The sequence below is a fragment of the Hemiscyllium ocellatum genome, chromosome 30 (genome assembly GCF_020745735.1).
Source record: "Hemiscyllium ocellatum isolate sHemOce1 chromosome 30, sHemOce1.pat.X.cur, whole genome shotgun sequence".
NCBI lineage: Eukaryota > Metazoa > Chordata > Chondrichthyes > Orectolobiformes > Hemiscylliidae > Hemiscyllium > Hemiscyllium ocellatum.
The window spans coordinates 39207140-39226706 of NC_083430.1; the positions used below are offsets into that span (position 1 = coordinate 39207140).

The window sequence follows — 19567 nt, forward strand, 5'->3', positions numbered from 1 at the left end:
TTTACACAGCGATAATTCCACACAACACAATGTAGAGTATCCTCAATGTGAAGACAAAACTTCATCTTCAAAAGTACTCAGCAGTGCCATAGCTACCAACACATTCATGGATAGAGATCAAGTATGTTTTTTTCCCTCTCATTGGTTCCCTCAACACTTGCCATTGACCCAGTCTAGCAACAACCCCTTTTTGCACTCAACCAACTGCATCAGTAGTGAGGTTGCCAAGTCAGTCTTTGTGATAAACAATGAAGTCCCCTAGAGTACTTTCTGCAGCCTTGCCACCCTCAGTGCTTTGTCTGAGTGGTATTTAACATGGGCTCAATGAGTTTGACATTTAGTTCTGGTGCCTAGGTCAATGCCAGATAGACCATCCTGGTTCATTTTTCAGACTTAAATGGTTTGATGCAATTGATAGCTTGAGAGGCCATTTCAGGAAACAAGCTCATTGCTGAAGTCTGGAGTCACATGTAGACCAGATAATACTAACAGATTTCCTTCCCTGAAAAAGGACATTAGTGAACCAGATGGGTTTTACATCAATTGACTGATTTCGTGATTACAATCAGAATTTAACTCCAGATTTTATTAAATTTAAATTCTACTATCTACCACACCGAGTTCCCGAAATACTACTTGAGTGTCTGGATTACTACCACTATGCCATTGTTAAAAATGTCCCACAGTGCATAGAGATGAAGCCAGACCATTTTAATCTCTTAACACTATGCCATTCTTTGATGCTTAAAGACAAACTGCATTCTGGTGAAAAGTGAAGGATGGACTGCAGCACCTCTATGGTCTGTGCCAACGTGGGTGGCACAAAATATTGCCATTTCACAAGATAAGAAACTGCTTTGCTAACGTCAAAATAAAGCCCATGCAGTGTGAGGTTATCAAAAACACTTCAATGACTTCCAGCATTTGAGGTCTGGATAAAAAAGGTGGATTAAAATACATCAATGGAAGAAAGGCAAGGTTTTCACCACCATGACAATCAAGAGTCTAACAACTGCCCATTGCTTCCTAGCTGAAGCAATACTCTGGGATGTTGTACTGCAGCACAAAACACAAAAAACATTGGATTGGATGATCGACAAGCGGACTCAGCTGAGGACAACATGCTATGCAGAAAAAGATTACAGAGCATCTGCAGAGCCAGCGCCAAATGTTTGGCAATGGCTTTTATTGGACAAGGTCAGACCATTGTAAAGTATGAACAAATTGAAAATAAAGACTCTTGCATATTTACTGTGTCTTACTGCATCAGTGCCTTTTTTTGTCCTTAACAGAGTGCACCTCTTGGCAAACAGGATTACATAAGGGCTTTCTCTACTGTATCAAAGTTCTCATTACCATGTTTACCACTTGTGATTTGACTGTGCTTCACCTCCGAACAAGTGTTACACGAACAAATATTTTCACAATGGTGATGTAATTACTTGATCTTCCATCGGGCTTGTTTAGTCATTCAACAGATCATGGCTATTCATGCCAAATATCCACCTTAATAACATTACCCAACAAAAACAGTTTTGATCTTTTCCAATTGGCCCATCTATACAGACCTTTATTTTTGGGGTCAGGAGAATCCATATTCCCTAATCCTTTTGAGAGGGGAAATGATACACAATACCACTCTTGACAAACCTAACTAAGATTCCTTATTTTTACAGGAGTCCATGAGGTAAGGGCATAACATAGCTTGTATGAAAAACATGAGGGCACAGATTTAAGATGTGGAACATGCTGCCCGAATCAGAGATAGATGCAAGAACAAAGATGCACTCAAGAGGGAATGGGATTATCATTCGAAAAGCAGCAGTGCAGAATTATGGGGAGAGGACAAGGAAATGGCACAAGGTGAATTGTACATTCAACAGATAGAACTGACACAGTAGAACAAATGACCACCTCCCATCCCGAAACAATTGTGTTATTGATAGGTGGCAGCTACCTGCCTTTCACTCATTTAACATAATAATGAAGGTTACTGGATTCATACTTTTCACAGGAACAAAATAAAAATCTGCATTATCAAATGTATACACAATTGAAAAATCTGACCCCGAATCATTTTTCATATTAACAATGGAATAAATTACCAAACATGAGTGTAAATCTGATGTACCAATATTAGAAGCATAATGACATAGATGTGCTGTGTTCTTCACACCCAATGTTGTCCATTCGCTTGAATGTGGCAGTTACTAGGTTTAAAGATACTATTGGGTACAATTAGTGACTCCCTTCCACCTACCTTCAGGAACCCAGATGTAACAGTGACAGGTTGGAAAGCTTGTACCATGCAACACCACCTGATACATCACACCACTGCAATTGGACTCAATAAGCTTACACTTGTTTACTGCTGCAGTTCACTCTTGCAAACTGCTTAATCAATTCCCAGTTCAACTGTCAATCCCAATTCTCATTAGCTCTTGTGCAGTAATGGAGACTAATTAGTCTTCATAAGATTAAAAGATAGCAAAACAGCATGTGCTCACAACCACTATACTTTCTATAGAAATATTGTTCAGACAATTCATGTGGATATTAATCCCAGAGATAAAACAATATACACACAAACCACGAACAATGCATCCACTACAAGTGAAATAAAAACTCTCAACCAGTTAGCCACTCCAGTACATGATCTGCTACCTCTTGGGATGCTGCCCAGATCATGGTAACTTTGATCAAGTGAATTCTCCAGTAATCAGTTCACAATTTAAACCATGAACACATTACAGTACTGTACCCCAAAAGACCATGTTAATAAAATAATGTCTCGGCACCAAACCTCAAATTTCTCAGTTCGTATCTTTGTGATTTTGATTGCTCCCTTTGCAATGCCTGCAGTTTTATTTTAGTCTTAGAGCCATGCACTTGCTGCTCCACTTACCTGCTCTGTACTGAGTTTGCCGCTGCATGCATTGCGGCAACAGCTGCATCCTGAGCCTTGCGGTTCATAGCTGGTGGTGGGCACATTCCTGAGCTCATTTGTGCCGATAGGTTTGCTGCATTTGGTGTCATATTGCCTCCATACGGCCGGTTACCCATTGCCGCTGGACCCATCCTCCCAGGTGGCATTCCAACATAAGGCGGGGCTGGACCCTGCCCATGCATCTGGTTGCCAGCAGTCAATGCATTCATAGTGCCTCCCAAGCCATAGTTTGTATTGGGCAGTGTGTTATAGTTCGGTTGTCTTGGATAGCCTCCTGTTTAAAGAGAAGAAAACAAAATCATGGTAGAAACGTGCCTCCATCTACTGGAAATAAAAATAAAATGGTAGCAATAGTCAACAGGCCAGACTTCAGACAAGTAACAATTAATTCTTCAACTCAATATTTCATTAATGTTTTGTTTTTACCTCAATCTATTTACCTTGATCCAGATAAAACTGGAACAAAGACAGGATTTAAGCTTTTATTGAAGGGGATTTTAAAAGATATCCTACCAAAAAAAACCAAAATAACTGAGAAAAAATGAATTACTGATTACAAATACATGGGTGTTACACAATGACATCAATGAAATAGGAACCTGCTACATATACGTGTAAACACAAAACCCACCATCACTTTATCCACTCTGTAACATAACTATAAAGGAAGCTTTGTGCCATGAAGTAGTAACAGCATGGGGCAAATATAGCACAACACGCTCATAGAATTTGGCAAGAGACAGCAGACAGTGGTACATTAAACATGAGGAAATCCCTCACTAGCAGGCGTAGCTGCAAGTGCAAAGTTGTACAATGTGTGAACAAAGTAACAAGGTTAATTTATCAAGTGTTTTTATCAGTGTTGCCCCAACTGATGCTCACAGTCCAAATACAAACAATTACTACTTTTAAAGAACTACATTCTATTTCCCAAGATTTTGCCTATTCACCTCACCTACATCCCTCTGTAGAACTCAGCCATCCTTAGCACTTTCTTCCACACCCATTTTGGGTGACCTGTAAACATGGCTATAACACATTCACTTCTCTCATCCAGGTCGTCAATATATTTTGTAAATAATTGAACTCAGCACCAATTCCTGTGACTCTCTTCTAGTTACAGATTGCCATCTTGAAAATACCACACTTATCCGAAATCTGTCTTCTATAAATTAGCCAGTCTATCCATGCTAATATACTACATTCAACGTGGTTAGCTCTTATTTTATTAAGTAGTCTACAAATGCCTTCTGTATACTCATATATTACATCAACTGCTTCCCTTTCATTTATCCTGTTTGTTACTTCCTCAAAAAATTCTAAGAAATTGTCAGGTATTACTTCCCCTTCATCAAACAATGCTAACTCAGCTTGGTCATCTTCTGTACTTCTAAATGCTCTGCTAACAAATCCTTTATATCTAATATTTTCCAAGTTACAGATGTTAAGCTAACTTTTTAATTTAGTCATTCGTAGGATTTGGGCACTACTGGCTAGGTCAGTATTTATTACCCTTGAGAATACCATGATGAGCTGTCTTTTTGAACCGATATTCCTTCAATTAGTCATACCTGTGATTGAATGTTTGCTCATATTTTGGGGTGAAGTTTCCCATTTCCCTCATGAATTTTGAGCATTGTACCAGACTCACCCTGAGGTCCATACTGAGCACCTTGAGGCCCATAGTTTCCAGAGTTATTCTGTTGATATGGGCTCATCCCAGCATGCATCTGACTTCCAGAAGGCTGACGTGGGGACAATGCTGACCCTGTCTGTGGGGAGCTGTACTGTGGTAACTGAGGGGGTCTCTGCATATAGCCTGTATTTAGAGGGAAAAGACAGTTCAATTAAGATCAGGTACTGCTTTAACAGAATATATTTACTGTAAAAGTAATACATTATGCAAAGCACTTCATTTCACCGTACCTGGATAACTAAGGTCTGTTAAGAAAAAAAAAGAGAATGATTTATTTTGAAGGAAATGTGTTCAACCTGACTTAAATTCAGGGCAACAACTCCAATTAGTTGCCCTTCAAAAATAAGCAATTCAACTGATATCAGAGATCTGTAGTAAAATATTATGAGTTTCCCCACTTGCAAGTTTAATAACATTTACTCATTGTACCATCCCACCCAGACAGTGTGAATAGTTTGTGGGGTATATGGGCAAGTTAAAAAGTTTGAGGTTCAATGCCTGGACTGTGCTACTTGTGTTAAAAAGGAAATGATCATAGATATTTGAGAAAGGTACAAGACTGTGGGAGAAAAAGGTCAGTAGAATTTAAGCTTTAGATTAGCCAAAAGAGAGCAGAGATGTGATAAGTTGAATAGCCTATTGGTCTGTAAACTCCACAGCAGAACTAAATGGGGTGCTCTAATTAGCCAAATAAAGTGACTGGCACCTCAAAGTGTACTGCAGCAGAACTGATGCCTTCCAAATGGGGAATGAATAGCAAAGAAAATTCTTCCAGTTGCAAAACATTTGTAATTCTATTGCAATGCAAACTGACTAGAAAGTATCTCCATATGCCTATGTACACAGTTCAGAAACATAAGATATAAAAGGGACCTAAGGGGCAACTTTTTCACACACAGGTTGGTATGTATGGAATGAGCTGCCAGAGGAAATGGTGGAAGCAGGTACAATTACAACATTTAAAAAGATACCTGGATAGGTAAATGAATTGCAATGGTTTAGAGGGATACAGGCCAAATGCTGGCAAATAGGACTAGATTAATTTAGGATATCTGGTCAACATGGACAAGTTGAACCAAAGGGTTTGTTTTTGTTGCTGTACAACTTTATGACTCTAAGAGCTGTGAACAAACTAAATACGATTTTCTTTCAAAATCAGCTACAAAATCTATTCAAGAACTCACCACGGTCCTGCCCCATAGCAGATGGATTCATGGAGGGGTGCAGAATTCCATCGGACTGGCCACTTGGAGGACGAGGTGGCATTTGATTACCTAGTATGCAAAGAATTATACTTGTTATTTGTTGAGTTTGTTGTAACTGAAAAGTACAAGGCAGCAGGATGTCATGGGGATGTGGAGTATTGTAGCTGCAGCCCTTTAAACAAACAATGAGATGAGATGAATGAAGCAGTTACACCAGCTGATTCTACAGGAACAGACAGGTATGCAGGCCAAACAAGTCACATTTGGAAGGCAGATAAATGCTCAACTACCTTGATTTTCTATGCAGTGTTCGAGGTAGGGTCTGTCTGGGCTTGCCATCTTTGGCGGGGGGGGGGGGAATTATTTAAATAGCGATATATTGGAAATTGATGTACAAAGAGATCTGGGTATGCTTATCATACCAGTTAATGAAAGTAGACAGACGGGTTTTCCAGGGTCTGGGCAAGACCACACCCAGAGTATCACATGCAGTTTTGGCCTCCCTAAGAAAGGATATACTTGCAATAGAGATTGTACAGCAGAAGTTCATCAGGCTGATAGCTGGAGTAGCCTGAACTATCCTATGAGAAATTGTTTGAATGGGGCTATATTAACTAGAATTAAGATGGGAGAGATCTGTTTGAAATGTGTAAATTTAAGCAGGGCTGACAGACTAGATGTAAGACAGACATTTTCTTGGGCTGGAGAGTTTTCAAGGTACATACTTTCACCATATGGGGTAGGCCATTTAGGACTAAGAAGAAGAAAAATACCTTCACTCAAAAGGATAGTGAACTTCTGGAATTCTCTACCACAGAAGGCTGAAGGGGCCAAATCATTGAATACATTCAGGGCAGAGATAGATACATTTTTAGATTTTAAAGACATCAAGGAAAATGGGAAGAAAGTGAGAATGTAGTATTGAGGGAGGAAGGATCAGCCATAACATTGATTGGCAGAGCAGGCTTTAAGGACCACATGGCCTACTTCTGCTCATAATTTTTGATGTTTTACTATTCAACTGGTCAAGCAAGTGCAGCGAATTTAGGGGCAGTGTCCCAAGGGGACACTGTATGAGTGATCCTGAACCTGGTTCAGTCTCTTCAAACCAGGTTACAAACACCCCAATAAATACCTTAGACTTGACAGTCTTGAACTTCTCAGAATTCTGCCCGCTATTGGCAAAGTAGTAAAAGTTTGAAGAACAAGACAGGGAACACCTTAAAAATTTTTACCTACGGCTGTCTGATGAGGTACTAGGGCTCAAAACAGGATTGCCAGGCAATCGACCCATCTCATCCTCTCCGCAAATCACCCAAGGAAACTTATTAGAGGCCAACCAGGGATATGCTACCCCCACAAACAGAATGGGAGGAAATGGCAATATACCGCTTCTTCAATCATAGGTTGGTTCTCTCCCATGCTTGATGCAGATATATTCACAGTGGGTTTATCAGCAAATGCAGGAGAGAAGCAGCCTGTGATTCAGTGGTGATGTGAGTGGCAGTCAACAAAGTTGAAGGAAACTGGAATGTTGTGCAAGGCCATAGAGGGAGCCTTGGGAGCAAGCACTGCAGAAGCTGCGTTAGAATAAACATGCAGTTAGCTGTGACCTCACAGTACACAAAAAAGCATGCTTAGGATAATGGATTTTATTCTGTATAGAAATGTGACGGTTTGTTTTTTAAAACAAGCATTTGTTGCTAACTTATGCCTGCTGCCTTGTCAATTTATACATTGAGATACCTAATTAATGCTTTATATGTTGTGGTCTTACATTTAATGGAACAGTGATGAACAGTGATAACTATTGGGGATAGTGATGAGTTGTTCCTGTTCTGCTTTTATACAAGTCGAAATCCTACATATCAACAAAATTACTGAACATATTGATATTAAGTGACCGCACTACCTAGTGAAGGACTTAGTGAAACTAAAAACTAGTCACAGCACACACACAAAAATCTCAAGAACAACCTTTGAAAATCATTTTGAGGTTTGTCAGGGACATCTTTCTGCAGCATACATTTACAATGAGGCTTACAAACAGACATTCCTACCTGGTACAGTTGCTGGGGACAATGGCCCGGACCTGGACTGGGTTACACTAGCTGGCGATCCTACAGGTGAAGGCGATGGACCACGAATTCCAGGCAGATGTGGGGAGGTATGAGGAGAGAATGGTGACTGTGCAGGGTTACTTTGTTCCCCTTGACTGCTGGAGATTCCTGACGTACTCACTCCTGGACTCAGTGCTCCCTCTGTCCCAGTCGGCAAATCATCAATAGAACCAGACAAATCCTACAAATCCAGAAAACCAATTAATTCACCTACTCTTCATGAGTAATGGTATATATGTCAGGCTTTTCCATACATTAATACATCTCAAACCTCATTTCTACAAGGATTAAAATGGTGAAAAGAAATTGACCAAATTAGTCATTACGTGCATTTGCGCAGCTTGGGAAGGTGGAGAGCTTCCTGGAGCACCCAATGTGTTAGATATTGCAATATATAAAAGAACCTCCTCCATTCATGAGTGGAAGGAATCTTAATAGTCAAATGAAATCCATCTACTTTACAACTACCAGTTCAGGTTCTTCTTTTATACTTAGCTCCAGGTAGTACTTCCTAGCTGGTAGAGAAGTGCTGGAAAACAGAGCCCAAACCCCAGCCACACTCACTTTTGACCTTGCCCTCAGAAATGAATGCTGCTCTATGTTCATTGACTAAAGAAAGACAGTTTTATTTTAACGTCATCAGGTGAGGGCCAATGGGATGTGAACCACTGAACAGGGTGGAAGGGTCAAATGGCCTACTCCTGTTCCTGCCTTTTGTTTCTATTTATCTTTCTCTACCTTCACCCCATTCCCATTTGTAGCTACCCTGCGAGATCTGCTGCTATGGTTGTCACATTTGGCCATCTTGCACCATCGTCTCTAATCTATAGTCATTCACCTGCAACCACTGAATGATGTCTATGATCCAGAGTGATAATTTACAACTTTTGACTCCCCAAAGCCTTTACACCATCTACAACACACAAACTAGGAACAAGAGTAGACCATTTGGTCCTTCAAGCCTGCTCTGCCATTAATAAGATCATGATTTTAACCTCAAACTACAGTCTTGCATACCCTATCTTGATGAAATGGTAATCAAGAATCTACCTTTCATGCTGTTAAAATATCTAAATGTTCTGCATCCTCTGCCTTTTGAAGAAGAGAATTCCAAATACACTCAACCCTCAAAGCATTTTTCTTTATGTTTTAAATGGGTGACCCCTACTTCTAAATTCTCACAAGGAAATATCCTTTTGGCATCCATTCGGTCAAGTCCTTTCAGGATCTTATGTTTCAATTGAGTCACTGTTAACTCTTCCAACTTCCAGAAGAAACAGGCCCAGCCTATCTAGCCTTTCCTCAAGGCAATTTTCTGTTTCCAGGTATTATTCCAGTAAACCTTCTCTGAACTGCTTCTGATGTATTCATATCCTTGTCAGTACAGTGACCACTACTATACAGTGTTCCAGATATGATCCTTATAACCTGTAAACCTGAAACAATCTCTCTCATCCTGCATTCAATTCCTCTTGCAATAAAACATAATATTCAATCAGAGTCATACAGCACAGAAACAGACCTTTCGGTCCAACTCATCCATGCCAAACAGATATACTAAATTAATCTAGTCCTATTTGCCAGCACTTGGCCCATATTGCTCTAAACCCTTCCTATCCATATACCCATTCAGATACCCTTTAAATGCTGTAATTGTACCAGCCTCCACCACTTCCTCTGACCACTCATTCCAGACATGCATCACCCTCTGTGTCAAGAAGTTGTCTCTCAGCAACCATTTAAATCTTTCCCCTCACATTAAACCTGTGCCCTCTAATTTTGGACTCCCCCTACCATGGATTAGTTTTCCTGAGTACTTGCTATAACCGCATACAGTGCTATCCTTCTGCAATTCATGCACTTGGATATCCAGATCTCTAAGAGCTTTGCAACCTCTCACCATTTAGATATGGCTTTTCTTTTAACTTTTTTGCCAAAATGGAAAATTCTGCACTTTCCCATGCTGCATTCCATTTGCTAGGTCTTTGCCCATTCACTTAACCTTAGACTTCTGTCTTCTTCAAACTCATTTTCCTTTCTAGCTTTGTCATTGGCAAATTTAACTACCAATGCTTTGGTCTCTTCACTTAAATAATTTATATAACTTGTAAAGTTAGACCCCAGTACCAACTTGTGATATACCATTTGTGACAACCTGTCAGCCTGAAAAAGACTATCCTTTCATGTGAGCAAGCCAATCTTCTATCCACGCCAATGTGAGTCTTAATCCCTTTAAGCTTTTGCAATAACTTTTGACATGTGACCTTACCAAACTTCTTCTAAAACTTTAAGCTCAGGTTGTTCTGCTATAAGGCATGTTTCACTAATACAAATTTACTGTAACGCGACTGACAAACTTGGGATACTTACTAAAGTTTTAAAACATGCATTAGTGAGAAGGCAATTCCAGCCCCATTATTTTAAATGGTGCTGCTATTATGCGATTTTCTTAATACAGGTTTGCACGAGAATAGAATTACTGCTTTAGAGCAGAACTGACAACAACACATCCACTGGTTCCCCTTTATTCACATAAGAACATAAGAAATAAGAGCAGGCCATTTGGCCTGGTGAGCCTGTTCTGCCATTCAATAAGATTATGGTTGATCTTTTCAAGGACTCAGCTCCACTAACCCATCCACTCAGTTACAAGTTCACAGCACACATTACTTCAAAGAATTATAATAAATTAATTAAATGATTTCACATTGACAAAGTCTCTGCCTGATTACCTTGAATGTAACCAAGTGCACTACCATAGCATCTTTAATAGAAATTTCTAACATTTGCCCTGTGCAAGGTGTTAAAGTAACTGGCCTGTATGTTCAGGCTTTCTTACTCCCTTTTAAATAAAGAGTTACTAAAAGTATTTACAAATCTGCAGGAACATTCTTTAAATCTAATGATTTTGGTAAATTAAAACCAATGCATCAATTATCTCACAAGCTAATTCCAAGACCTTAAGATGAAACCTATCAGGACTTGACAACTCATAGTTCCAACAATTTACTTAATACCCACTTCCATGGTCATTATAATGGAATTCCTCGCTCCCTCAATTCCTGATTTACTAGAATGTTACACATATCTTCGCATGAAGATCAACACAAGATATCTGTTCAATTTCTCTGCCATCCTTATCCCTCAACACTACCTCTCCAGACAGACAGTCTATAGAACCAACAGTCTAACTTGTTTTCTTTAGACAACTTAAGAAACTTCCTGTTTTACATTTTGACCAACTTTCTTTAATACTCAATTTTTCCCTCCTTATTAATCTCTTAGTGATTGCTTTTTTAAAAAACAAAATTCTGTCCAATCTTCTAACCCACCACCTATCTTTGCATAATTATAGGTCTTTTCATGAAGTTTAACTCCTTTCTTTAAAAATGTTAACCACAAATGACAGGCCCATTCCTTTGAACGTTTCTTATTTGTAGGAATATATCTAATCTGCACTTTTTGGAATATCCCTTTAAATGCTGGCATCTCTACCAACCTACCCTTTAACCAAAACTACCAGTTCATGTTCACTAGCTCTGCTTTCATGCTCTCATCTGTATTCTGAGCCTTCCTGTCACTGCCAATACATCATTTTCCACATCAATTCATTCCTCTATTGCCCTTTCCTCATTAACTCATCACAACTTCCCAAATTTGGGCCCTTACACCTATGATTTACTTTAAAACTCACTAGTTCCCTCATTATGCAGTTCACAAGAACAACAGTCCAGTACAGTTCAGGTATAGACCATCCCAACAGCACACATCCCACTTTTCCCAATACTGGCACCAGTGCCCACAAACCAGAACCCATTTCTCCCAAGCCAGTCTTTCACCCACATATTCATCTCACTAATCTTGTTTACCCAACGTCAATTTGCATGTAACTCAGGCAATAACCCAGAGATTACCACTTTTGAGGTTCTACTTAATTTGGTACCTAACTCTTCATATTGGCTACATGGAACCTCCTTAATCCTACCTATGTCAGTGGTGCCTACATGGACCCTCCCCCTCACACTGCAATCTTCTCCAATCCAGAGCAGATATCATGAGCCCAGGCACTGGACAGACAACACAGTTTGAACTGTGGTTCTTCACTGCACGGAACAGCGCCAATCCCCTAACAATGCTGTGCATTACATTCCTTTTAGCTTCCCTGCTTGAATGGCTTCCTGTACCATAGTTATTTATCTCATCCATCCCACAAGCCAAACTCCAAACAAGCTGAAGGAACCTCAAACTTGGACAATTGTAGAGGCTGACATTCCTATCCTCTGGCTTCTCTTACCCACCTCATTTGCAGTAACACCTTCCCAAATCAAAACATCCTGTGCCAAGAGAATGACTCCTAGTACGAACAATCCAAATAATGCTCCCCTCACCAAATGCATGTTATGCCTGTAGTTCAGCCGCTGGCTCATAAACTGAACCAAATTTGTGCAAACTTCAAACATTTCCTGCAAATATGTTTACCCTGGATTTCAATGGTATCCATGAGTTCCTACATATAGCAGTTTTGATATACCACTTGCACTGCCATTGTTAGAGTTTTAGCCAATTGTTTAGAGAGTATTCACTTATTTACATACATTCGAATTGTATTAACTTTCCTACCTAAATGTATACTATGTTTAAGCTTTTCTATGCAGTGAGGATTGGATGCCTTCCCACTGTCTGTCTCCCAGTTTCTTCTAATGCCAGTGCATGCTCTCGCACATTTTACCTACTGTCTGCACTTGGTACTTGCAGCATTTTTGTCTTATGTCCACACTCTCTCATGCAATGTTTTATCTGGTGTCAACTTACTCACCTGGTGTTTTATCTGGTATCAAAGCAGGAGTGTGATGGAATATTTCCCACTTGGGCAAACACAGCTTCAATAATGCTCAAGAAGCTTAAAAGCCATCCAGGACAGTTTTGCTATTTGTGGATGGGGAACCATCCACTCCTCCTACCACTGATGCACAGCAACAGTAGAATGTACCATCACAAGGTACACTGAATACATTCACCAAGGTTCCTTAGACAGCACCTTCCAAAGCTGCAACCAATACCATCCAGAATGAGAACAGACACCTGGAATACCATCACCAAAGTCACCTCTAAGCCACTCGCCATCCTGGCTTGAAAATAGCCAAAGTTGCTATGTCCCTGGAGTGTTGCTGGGTCAAATTCCTGGAACTTCCTTCCTGACAGCAATCAGCGAACTGCAATTCAATGCAGCAGCTCATCACCACCTTTAAAGGCAACAAGGTTGGCAATAAATGCTGACCCAGCCAGTGCTTTCATCATCCCTTGACTGAATAAAAAGTAAATTCATTCAGGATATGATGAGATCACATTGGATACTTCAAGCAGTTGTGTGCAGTCAACCACATCCAAATTCTATAAATGAAAAAAAATTAGGTCTAAGTCTTTATTACCCAACACTTTCCCTTTAAAAGACGTACTAGCAGCTTTTCAGCTCTATGTGAATCAACAAAATATTGTAGAGATTCTATGATTCTATCAAGTGTGGAAGCAGGCCATTCATTGCATTGAAGGCACACTGATCCTCTGAAGAGTATCCCACACAGACTCACCCCACTACCCTATGCCTGCAGTCCTGCATTTCCCATGGCTAATTCACCTAGCCTACACACCCCTGAACAGTATGGACAATTTAGCAGGGCCAATCCACTTAACCTGTGCAGAGTCAGAGGTGTATAGTACGGAAACAGACCCTTTAGTCCAACTCTTCCATGCCAGACCTCCTATCCTAATTTAGTCTCATTTGCCAGCACTTGGCCCATATCTCTCTGAACCCTTCCTATTCATATACCAATCCAGATGCCTTTTAAATGCTGTGATTGTACCAGCCTCCACCAATTCCTCTGGCAGCTCATTCCAAACACACACCACCCTTTGCATGAAAATGTTGGCCCTTGGTTCCCTTTTTTATCTTTCCCCTCTCACCCTAAACCTATGCCCTTTGCCCTCCCCCAACCGAGGGAAAAGACCTTGTCCATTTATCCCATCTATGCCCTTCATCATTTTATAAACCTCTACAAGGTCACCTCTCAGCCTCTGACGCTCCAGGGAAAACCGCCCGAGACTATTCGGGCTTTCCCTATAGCTCAAATCCTCCAACCCTGGAACTCTTTTCAAGTTTCACAATATCCCAAAAGTGGCCTAACCAATGTCCTGTACTGCCGCAATATGACCTCAACTCTTATACTCAATGCTCTGACCAATAAAGAAAAGCTACCAAGTGCCACCCTCACTATCCTATCTACCTGTGACTCTAATTTCAAGGAACTATGAACATGCACTCCAAGGTCTCTTTGTTCAGCAACACTTCCCAGGACCTTACCATTAAGTGAATAAGTCTTGCCCTGATTTGCTTTTCCAACCACCACCTACCAACGATTCTTGCGGCACACCACTTGGTCACAGGCCTCTAGTCTGAAAAACAACCTTCCACCACCAGTCTTCAACCTTCGCCCTCATTCATCATCTGTTACTTCTTCAAAGATCTCAAGTTTGTGACGCATGATTTCCCAGACACAAAGCCATGCTGACTATCCCTAATCAGTCCTTTCCTCTCCAAACAAATCCTGCCCCTCAGGATTCCCTCCAACAACTTGCCCACTACTGATGTCAGACTTACTGGTTTATAGTTCCCTGGCTTGACTTTACCACCTTTCTTAAATAGTGGCACCACTTTAGCTAACCTCCAGTCTGCCGGCACCTCATCTGTGACTATAGATGATACAAATATCTCAGCAAGGGGGCCAGCAATCACTTCCTTAGCTTCCCACAGAGTTATAGGGTACACCTGATGAGGTCCTGGGGATTTATCCACTTTTTGCACTTTAAGACATCCAACACCAACACCTCTAATTTTTTCAAGATGTCACCATCTATTTATCCACATTCTAAATTGTCCATGTCCTTCGCCACAGTAAACACTGATGCAAAATACTCATTTAGTATCTCCCCCCATCTCCACACAGGCTGCTTTGCTGATCTTTGAGGGGCCCTATTCTCTCTCCCTAGTTACCCTTTTGTCCTTAATATATTTATAAAATCCTTTTGGATTCTCCTTAGCCCTATTTGGCAAAGCTATCTCCTGTCCCCTTTTTGTCCTCCTGATTTACCTCTTAAGTATACTCCTACTGCCTTTATACTCTACAGATTCATTCGATCTCTCCTGACTATACCTGACATATGCTTCCATTTCTTAATCAAAACCTCAATTTCTCTAGTCATTCAGCTTTCCCTACACCTACCAGCCTTTCCTTTCACCTTAACAAGAATATACTGTGGATCTCTAGACTCTCATTATCTCATTTTTGAAGGCTTCCCATTTTCCAGCCGTCCATCTACCTGTGAACATCTGCCCTAAATCAGCTTTTGAAAGTTCTAGCCTAATACTGTCAAAATTAACCTTCCTGCAATTTAGAACTTCAACTTTTAGATCTGGTCTATCCTTCTCCATCACTATTTTAAAACTAATAGAATTGTGGTCACTGGCCCCAAAGTGCTTCCCCGCTGACATCGGTCACCGGCCCTGCCTTATTTCCCAAGAGGAGATCAGGTTTTGCACCTTGACGAAAGTGAGTACTGCAGATGCTGGAGAATAGAGTCAAGAGTGTAGAGCTGGAAAAGCATGGGTCAGGCAGTATCGAGCAGGAGAGTCAACATTTCAGGCAAAAGCCCTTCATCAGATGTCCACATTGATAGGTTTGGAAAGTTAACATCCCTGACCATAACCACCCTATTATTCTTACAGATAGTCGAGATCTCCTTACAAATTTGTTTCTCAATTTCCTGCTAACAATTAGGGGGGTCTATAATACAATCCCAATAAGGTGATCATCCCTTTCTTATTTCTCAGTTCCACCCAAATGACTTCCCTGGATGGATTCCCAGTACAGCAGTAATGCTATCCCTCATCAAAAAGGCCACTTCCCCTTCTCTTTTGCAGCCCCCCCCGCCTTTTCTATAGCATTTGCATTTTTGGAATATGGGAGGAAACCCATGTGTGCAAACTCCACAAACTTGCCCAAGGATAGAACTGAACCCAAGTCAGCGGTGCTGAGAGTCAACGGTGCTAATCACTGAGACACCATGCCGCTCATTTTGTAAGTGCAATTTTTTGCATTCTTTTTGTTCTTGCAATTTCAAGTATCTCTTCATTTATCTTGGTCTGCAAATGAAAGTTTTAGTCCCAACTACAATCCAGCTGGAACTAATCATTTCATACAACCAATGTCTGATAACGGTGTACCAACATGTCACATCTTCTGGCAGCAAAATAGGCCATACAATATAATAAGCCAGAAAACCAGACTACACTGACTGCAGAATATCTATTCAAATTCAGAAAACAGTATATATATTTGATTTGGGAAAATGGCTATTAAAAAGCATTATTTTCAAAAGATCTGAATAGCCAAGGGTAGAGGAAGACATAACGCTAAATTAACCTGCTGAGCATCATGGTTTAAATACCGGATTAGCATCCCTGCCTTTTGACAATCAAAAAATAGTCGTAGATAATTGACACCTCACTGCATATCTTTTACTCGGAGGATAATTTAAACTTAAAGCTTTCAGTAAACTGTGGATGAAGAAGTTGGAGAGTAGGTATTTGTGCCTCCTCCTGCCACGTTTTAAGTATAGCCCTGGCTGGCACAGTCAGTCAGTCTGGGATTACCATCCTCTCATGCACAATGACATCATCATCACATTTAAATTACTGGAACTACTTTTTTCTTGCTCTTTGAAAATGTGTTCTAAGCATTAGACAACAATCAAGTAATTAGCTATCAGCTGGAGACAGGACAAGGTTCACAGTTAAATCTCCCTGTGTACAAGTCCTACTTGAAACACTGCACCACCCAAGACTGCACACTGTTCCAGCCAAAACTCATTTCCCCTTTATAATTGTATTTGGTGTGATAAGCTGAGATACATGAAAGCCCTTAAACGTTACAAACCAGTCACACATTTCAGGCCAAAACACACCACAGCATTTCATAATTTACCAATGTCAATCAAACACGTTCCCAAAAATTCACTTATTCCCATTACAAACCCTGCCCCAGATCAGAGGAAATATCTTGCAACGAAGTTGCCTCTCTGACTTCAGCTTTTTTTTTAATCACTGCATTTTAATCTATTTAAGTTGTACCCAAACACTGCAAGAGGCATACTGAAATGAAAGCCCGAGAGCAGTCCAATTTAAATCCAGGTTACATTTTAAATAATCTTTTTCAATACTATTCTAGGTAGTGAGTCATTCTTTCAGCTAGTTACAGGACAAACTCTATATGTGAAGCTGTCTGCGTGTCCAGTCTTCAATCCCAGCACTAATAAGCAAACAAAGTAACCCTAAACAATCTCAAGACTTTAGCTTACAGGAACCAACCAGGCTAGTTTTGCATACTGATTCCTATTTCTTAATTACTTTACAAAATGGTGGTTAAACAAGACAAAATGGCAGTCTCAATCACCTTCTCCATATAGGGAATGCCTGACCAAACAGTTTAATTTATTCTAGTGACAAAAGTACCAAGTTGTTCCATACATTGATGGCGATATGCATGGGTTAAATCTAAATGAACTGCCTATCTTTGAGTCAGTAGCATGAGTAGTTTTACACACATACAGTAACAGCTAGAGTGCTCTCAAAGATTAATACTGCACACAATCAGCAAAAGCGTGCAGTTTCAATCCCCACATACTATTATATTGCCATTTTACAGCAAATTATCATGGTTACACTAATCTTTAGTAAATATGGGTATGGCTGCATTCATCTAGCTTTGCGGGTGTTAACTTTCTACAGCAATGCCAAGGTTGTGGGGATCAGTCAGGGTATTCATGTCACAAACTGCTGGAAAGGTTCAACAGGCCTGACAGCATCTGTGAAGAGAAATCAATTAACATTTCAGGTTTGGTGACCCTTCCTCAGTTCGGACCAGAAACGTTAACTGATTGCTCTGCACAGATACTGTCAGACCTGCTGAGCTTGCCAGCAATTTCTGTTTTTGTTTCTGATTTACAGCATCTGCAACTCTTTGTTTTTGTAGGGTATTCATGTCAATGGACACTTAAAGGAGTAAGGAAGAAATTTATCAATTACAAGGCTCTATTCATAAACGTTCCATTATGCAGCAAGTTAATCACTAAACAGAAGAAGCCAATGACTCTGAAAAAACAATTCCTATTCCTATAGTTCCACTTCAATAAAATGTCCAATTGAAATTAAAATTGTTCTTGTGGCCCGATCCCAATACAGATCAGTAATGAGCGCAGCACAAGCTCAGAAAGCTTCTTATTGATGTGACGCTAGCTTTCTCATCCCGTCTGTGCTCAGAGCTCAGCCAACATTTACATTTGTAAACAATAACAGAATGAGAGGATTGGTTTGTCTCACGTGCTTTCCATGTGCTTTCGATTTATTGCCCATCTGCCATTACCATCAAAATACTGGAAGCTGTCCAAGTATTTCACACTGAATCTCACACTCCTGGCTGGCTCCCGAACAAAAGCCTTGAGCTTTCTTTTGAAATCCTGCCCAGTTTTATTTCAGGCTCTGACCTGATGAATGAGTGTTGATTACTCCGTGGAGTCTAATGTGTTGAGGTGATGTCACAGTGTACTCATTTCTGCCTGACACGTTCTATGCACTTGGTCACTCTTGCCACGGTTTCAAACCCAGAAAGTACAAAATCAATGCTGACACCCTACCCGAGGGATACAGAGTGCTGGCAAATCACACAAAGCAACTCGTTAATGTATCTCACTCAATAAGAAAACTTCACATGCTGTCATCACCCAAATTTTACGCAGTATCAGTGTTTAAAAAAAAAACCAAGGCTCAAAACCACTGCTGCCTCACAGCGCCTGAGACCCGGGTTCAATTCCCGACTCGGGCGACTGACTGTGTGGAGTTTGCACGTTCTCCCCGTGTCTGCGTGGGTTTCCTCCGGGTGCTCCGGTTTCCTCCCACAGTCCTAAAGATGTGCGGGTCAGGGAATTGGCCATGCTAAATTGCCCGTAGTGTTAGGTAAGGGGTAAATGTAGGGGTATGGGTGGGTTGCGCTTCGGCAGGTTGGTGTGGACTTGTTGGGCCGAAGGGCCTGTTTCCACACTGTAAGTAATCTAATCTAATCTAAAACTCCCTCTCTCTTTCCCTGCCTATAATTCCATTGGAGCTTAATACACAAAGCTATTTAATTAAAAACTGATGCAGATCAGTGAGGCCAGCTGATAGAAAAAGTCTGAATATACAAAAGGTATTTTCTTTTTTCTCTTCAGTCTTAATACTTTGAATGCCAGTTGCTTCCTTCTCAAGCTTAGTCCAATTTCAAAAGGTTCAACTCTTCAGTTTTAAGGCAGCCTCTAGCATTAAACTGCTCTTAACTAGCAATCTTGTCCTCCTCTAAGGGCTACACAGGTTGGTTGGTGCAGAGAAACATTAAACTGTCAGACTAGTACAACATACAGCATTCACTCAGCATCTCATTGCAAAACATCTGAAGCAGACACTGCCTGAAATGGAAAGTGTTGCCTCCCTAGCACCAACACCTCTCATCTTGAG

At 40.6% G+C, this 19567-nt stretch overlaps 1 protein-coding gene across 2 annotated transcripts in view; it reads right to left on the reverse strand.

Annotated features, from left to right (window-relative positions):
• The window catches only part of LOC132830149 (AT-rich interactive domain-containing protein 1A-like), a 125349-nt gene that overhangs the window by 35030 nt on the left and 70752 nt on the right, over positions 1–19567 (reverse strand). For both annotated transcript variants that reach the window (XM_060847666.1, XM_060847665.1), the window contains exons 5-8: positions 7909–8149; positions 5828–5917; positions 4599–4766; positions 2906–3221 (exon numbers count right to left, since the gene is read on the reverse strand). In XM_060847666.1, the coding sequence (XP_060703649.1) occupies positions 2906–3221; positions 4599–4766; positions 5828–5917; positions 7909–8149 (815 nt within the window). The remainder of the gene's footprint in view (positions 1–2905; positions 3222–4598; positions 4767–5827; positions 5918–7908; positions 8150–19567) is intronic.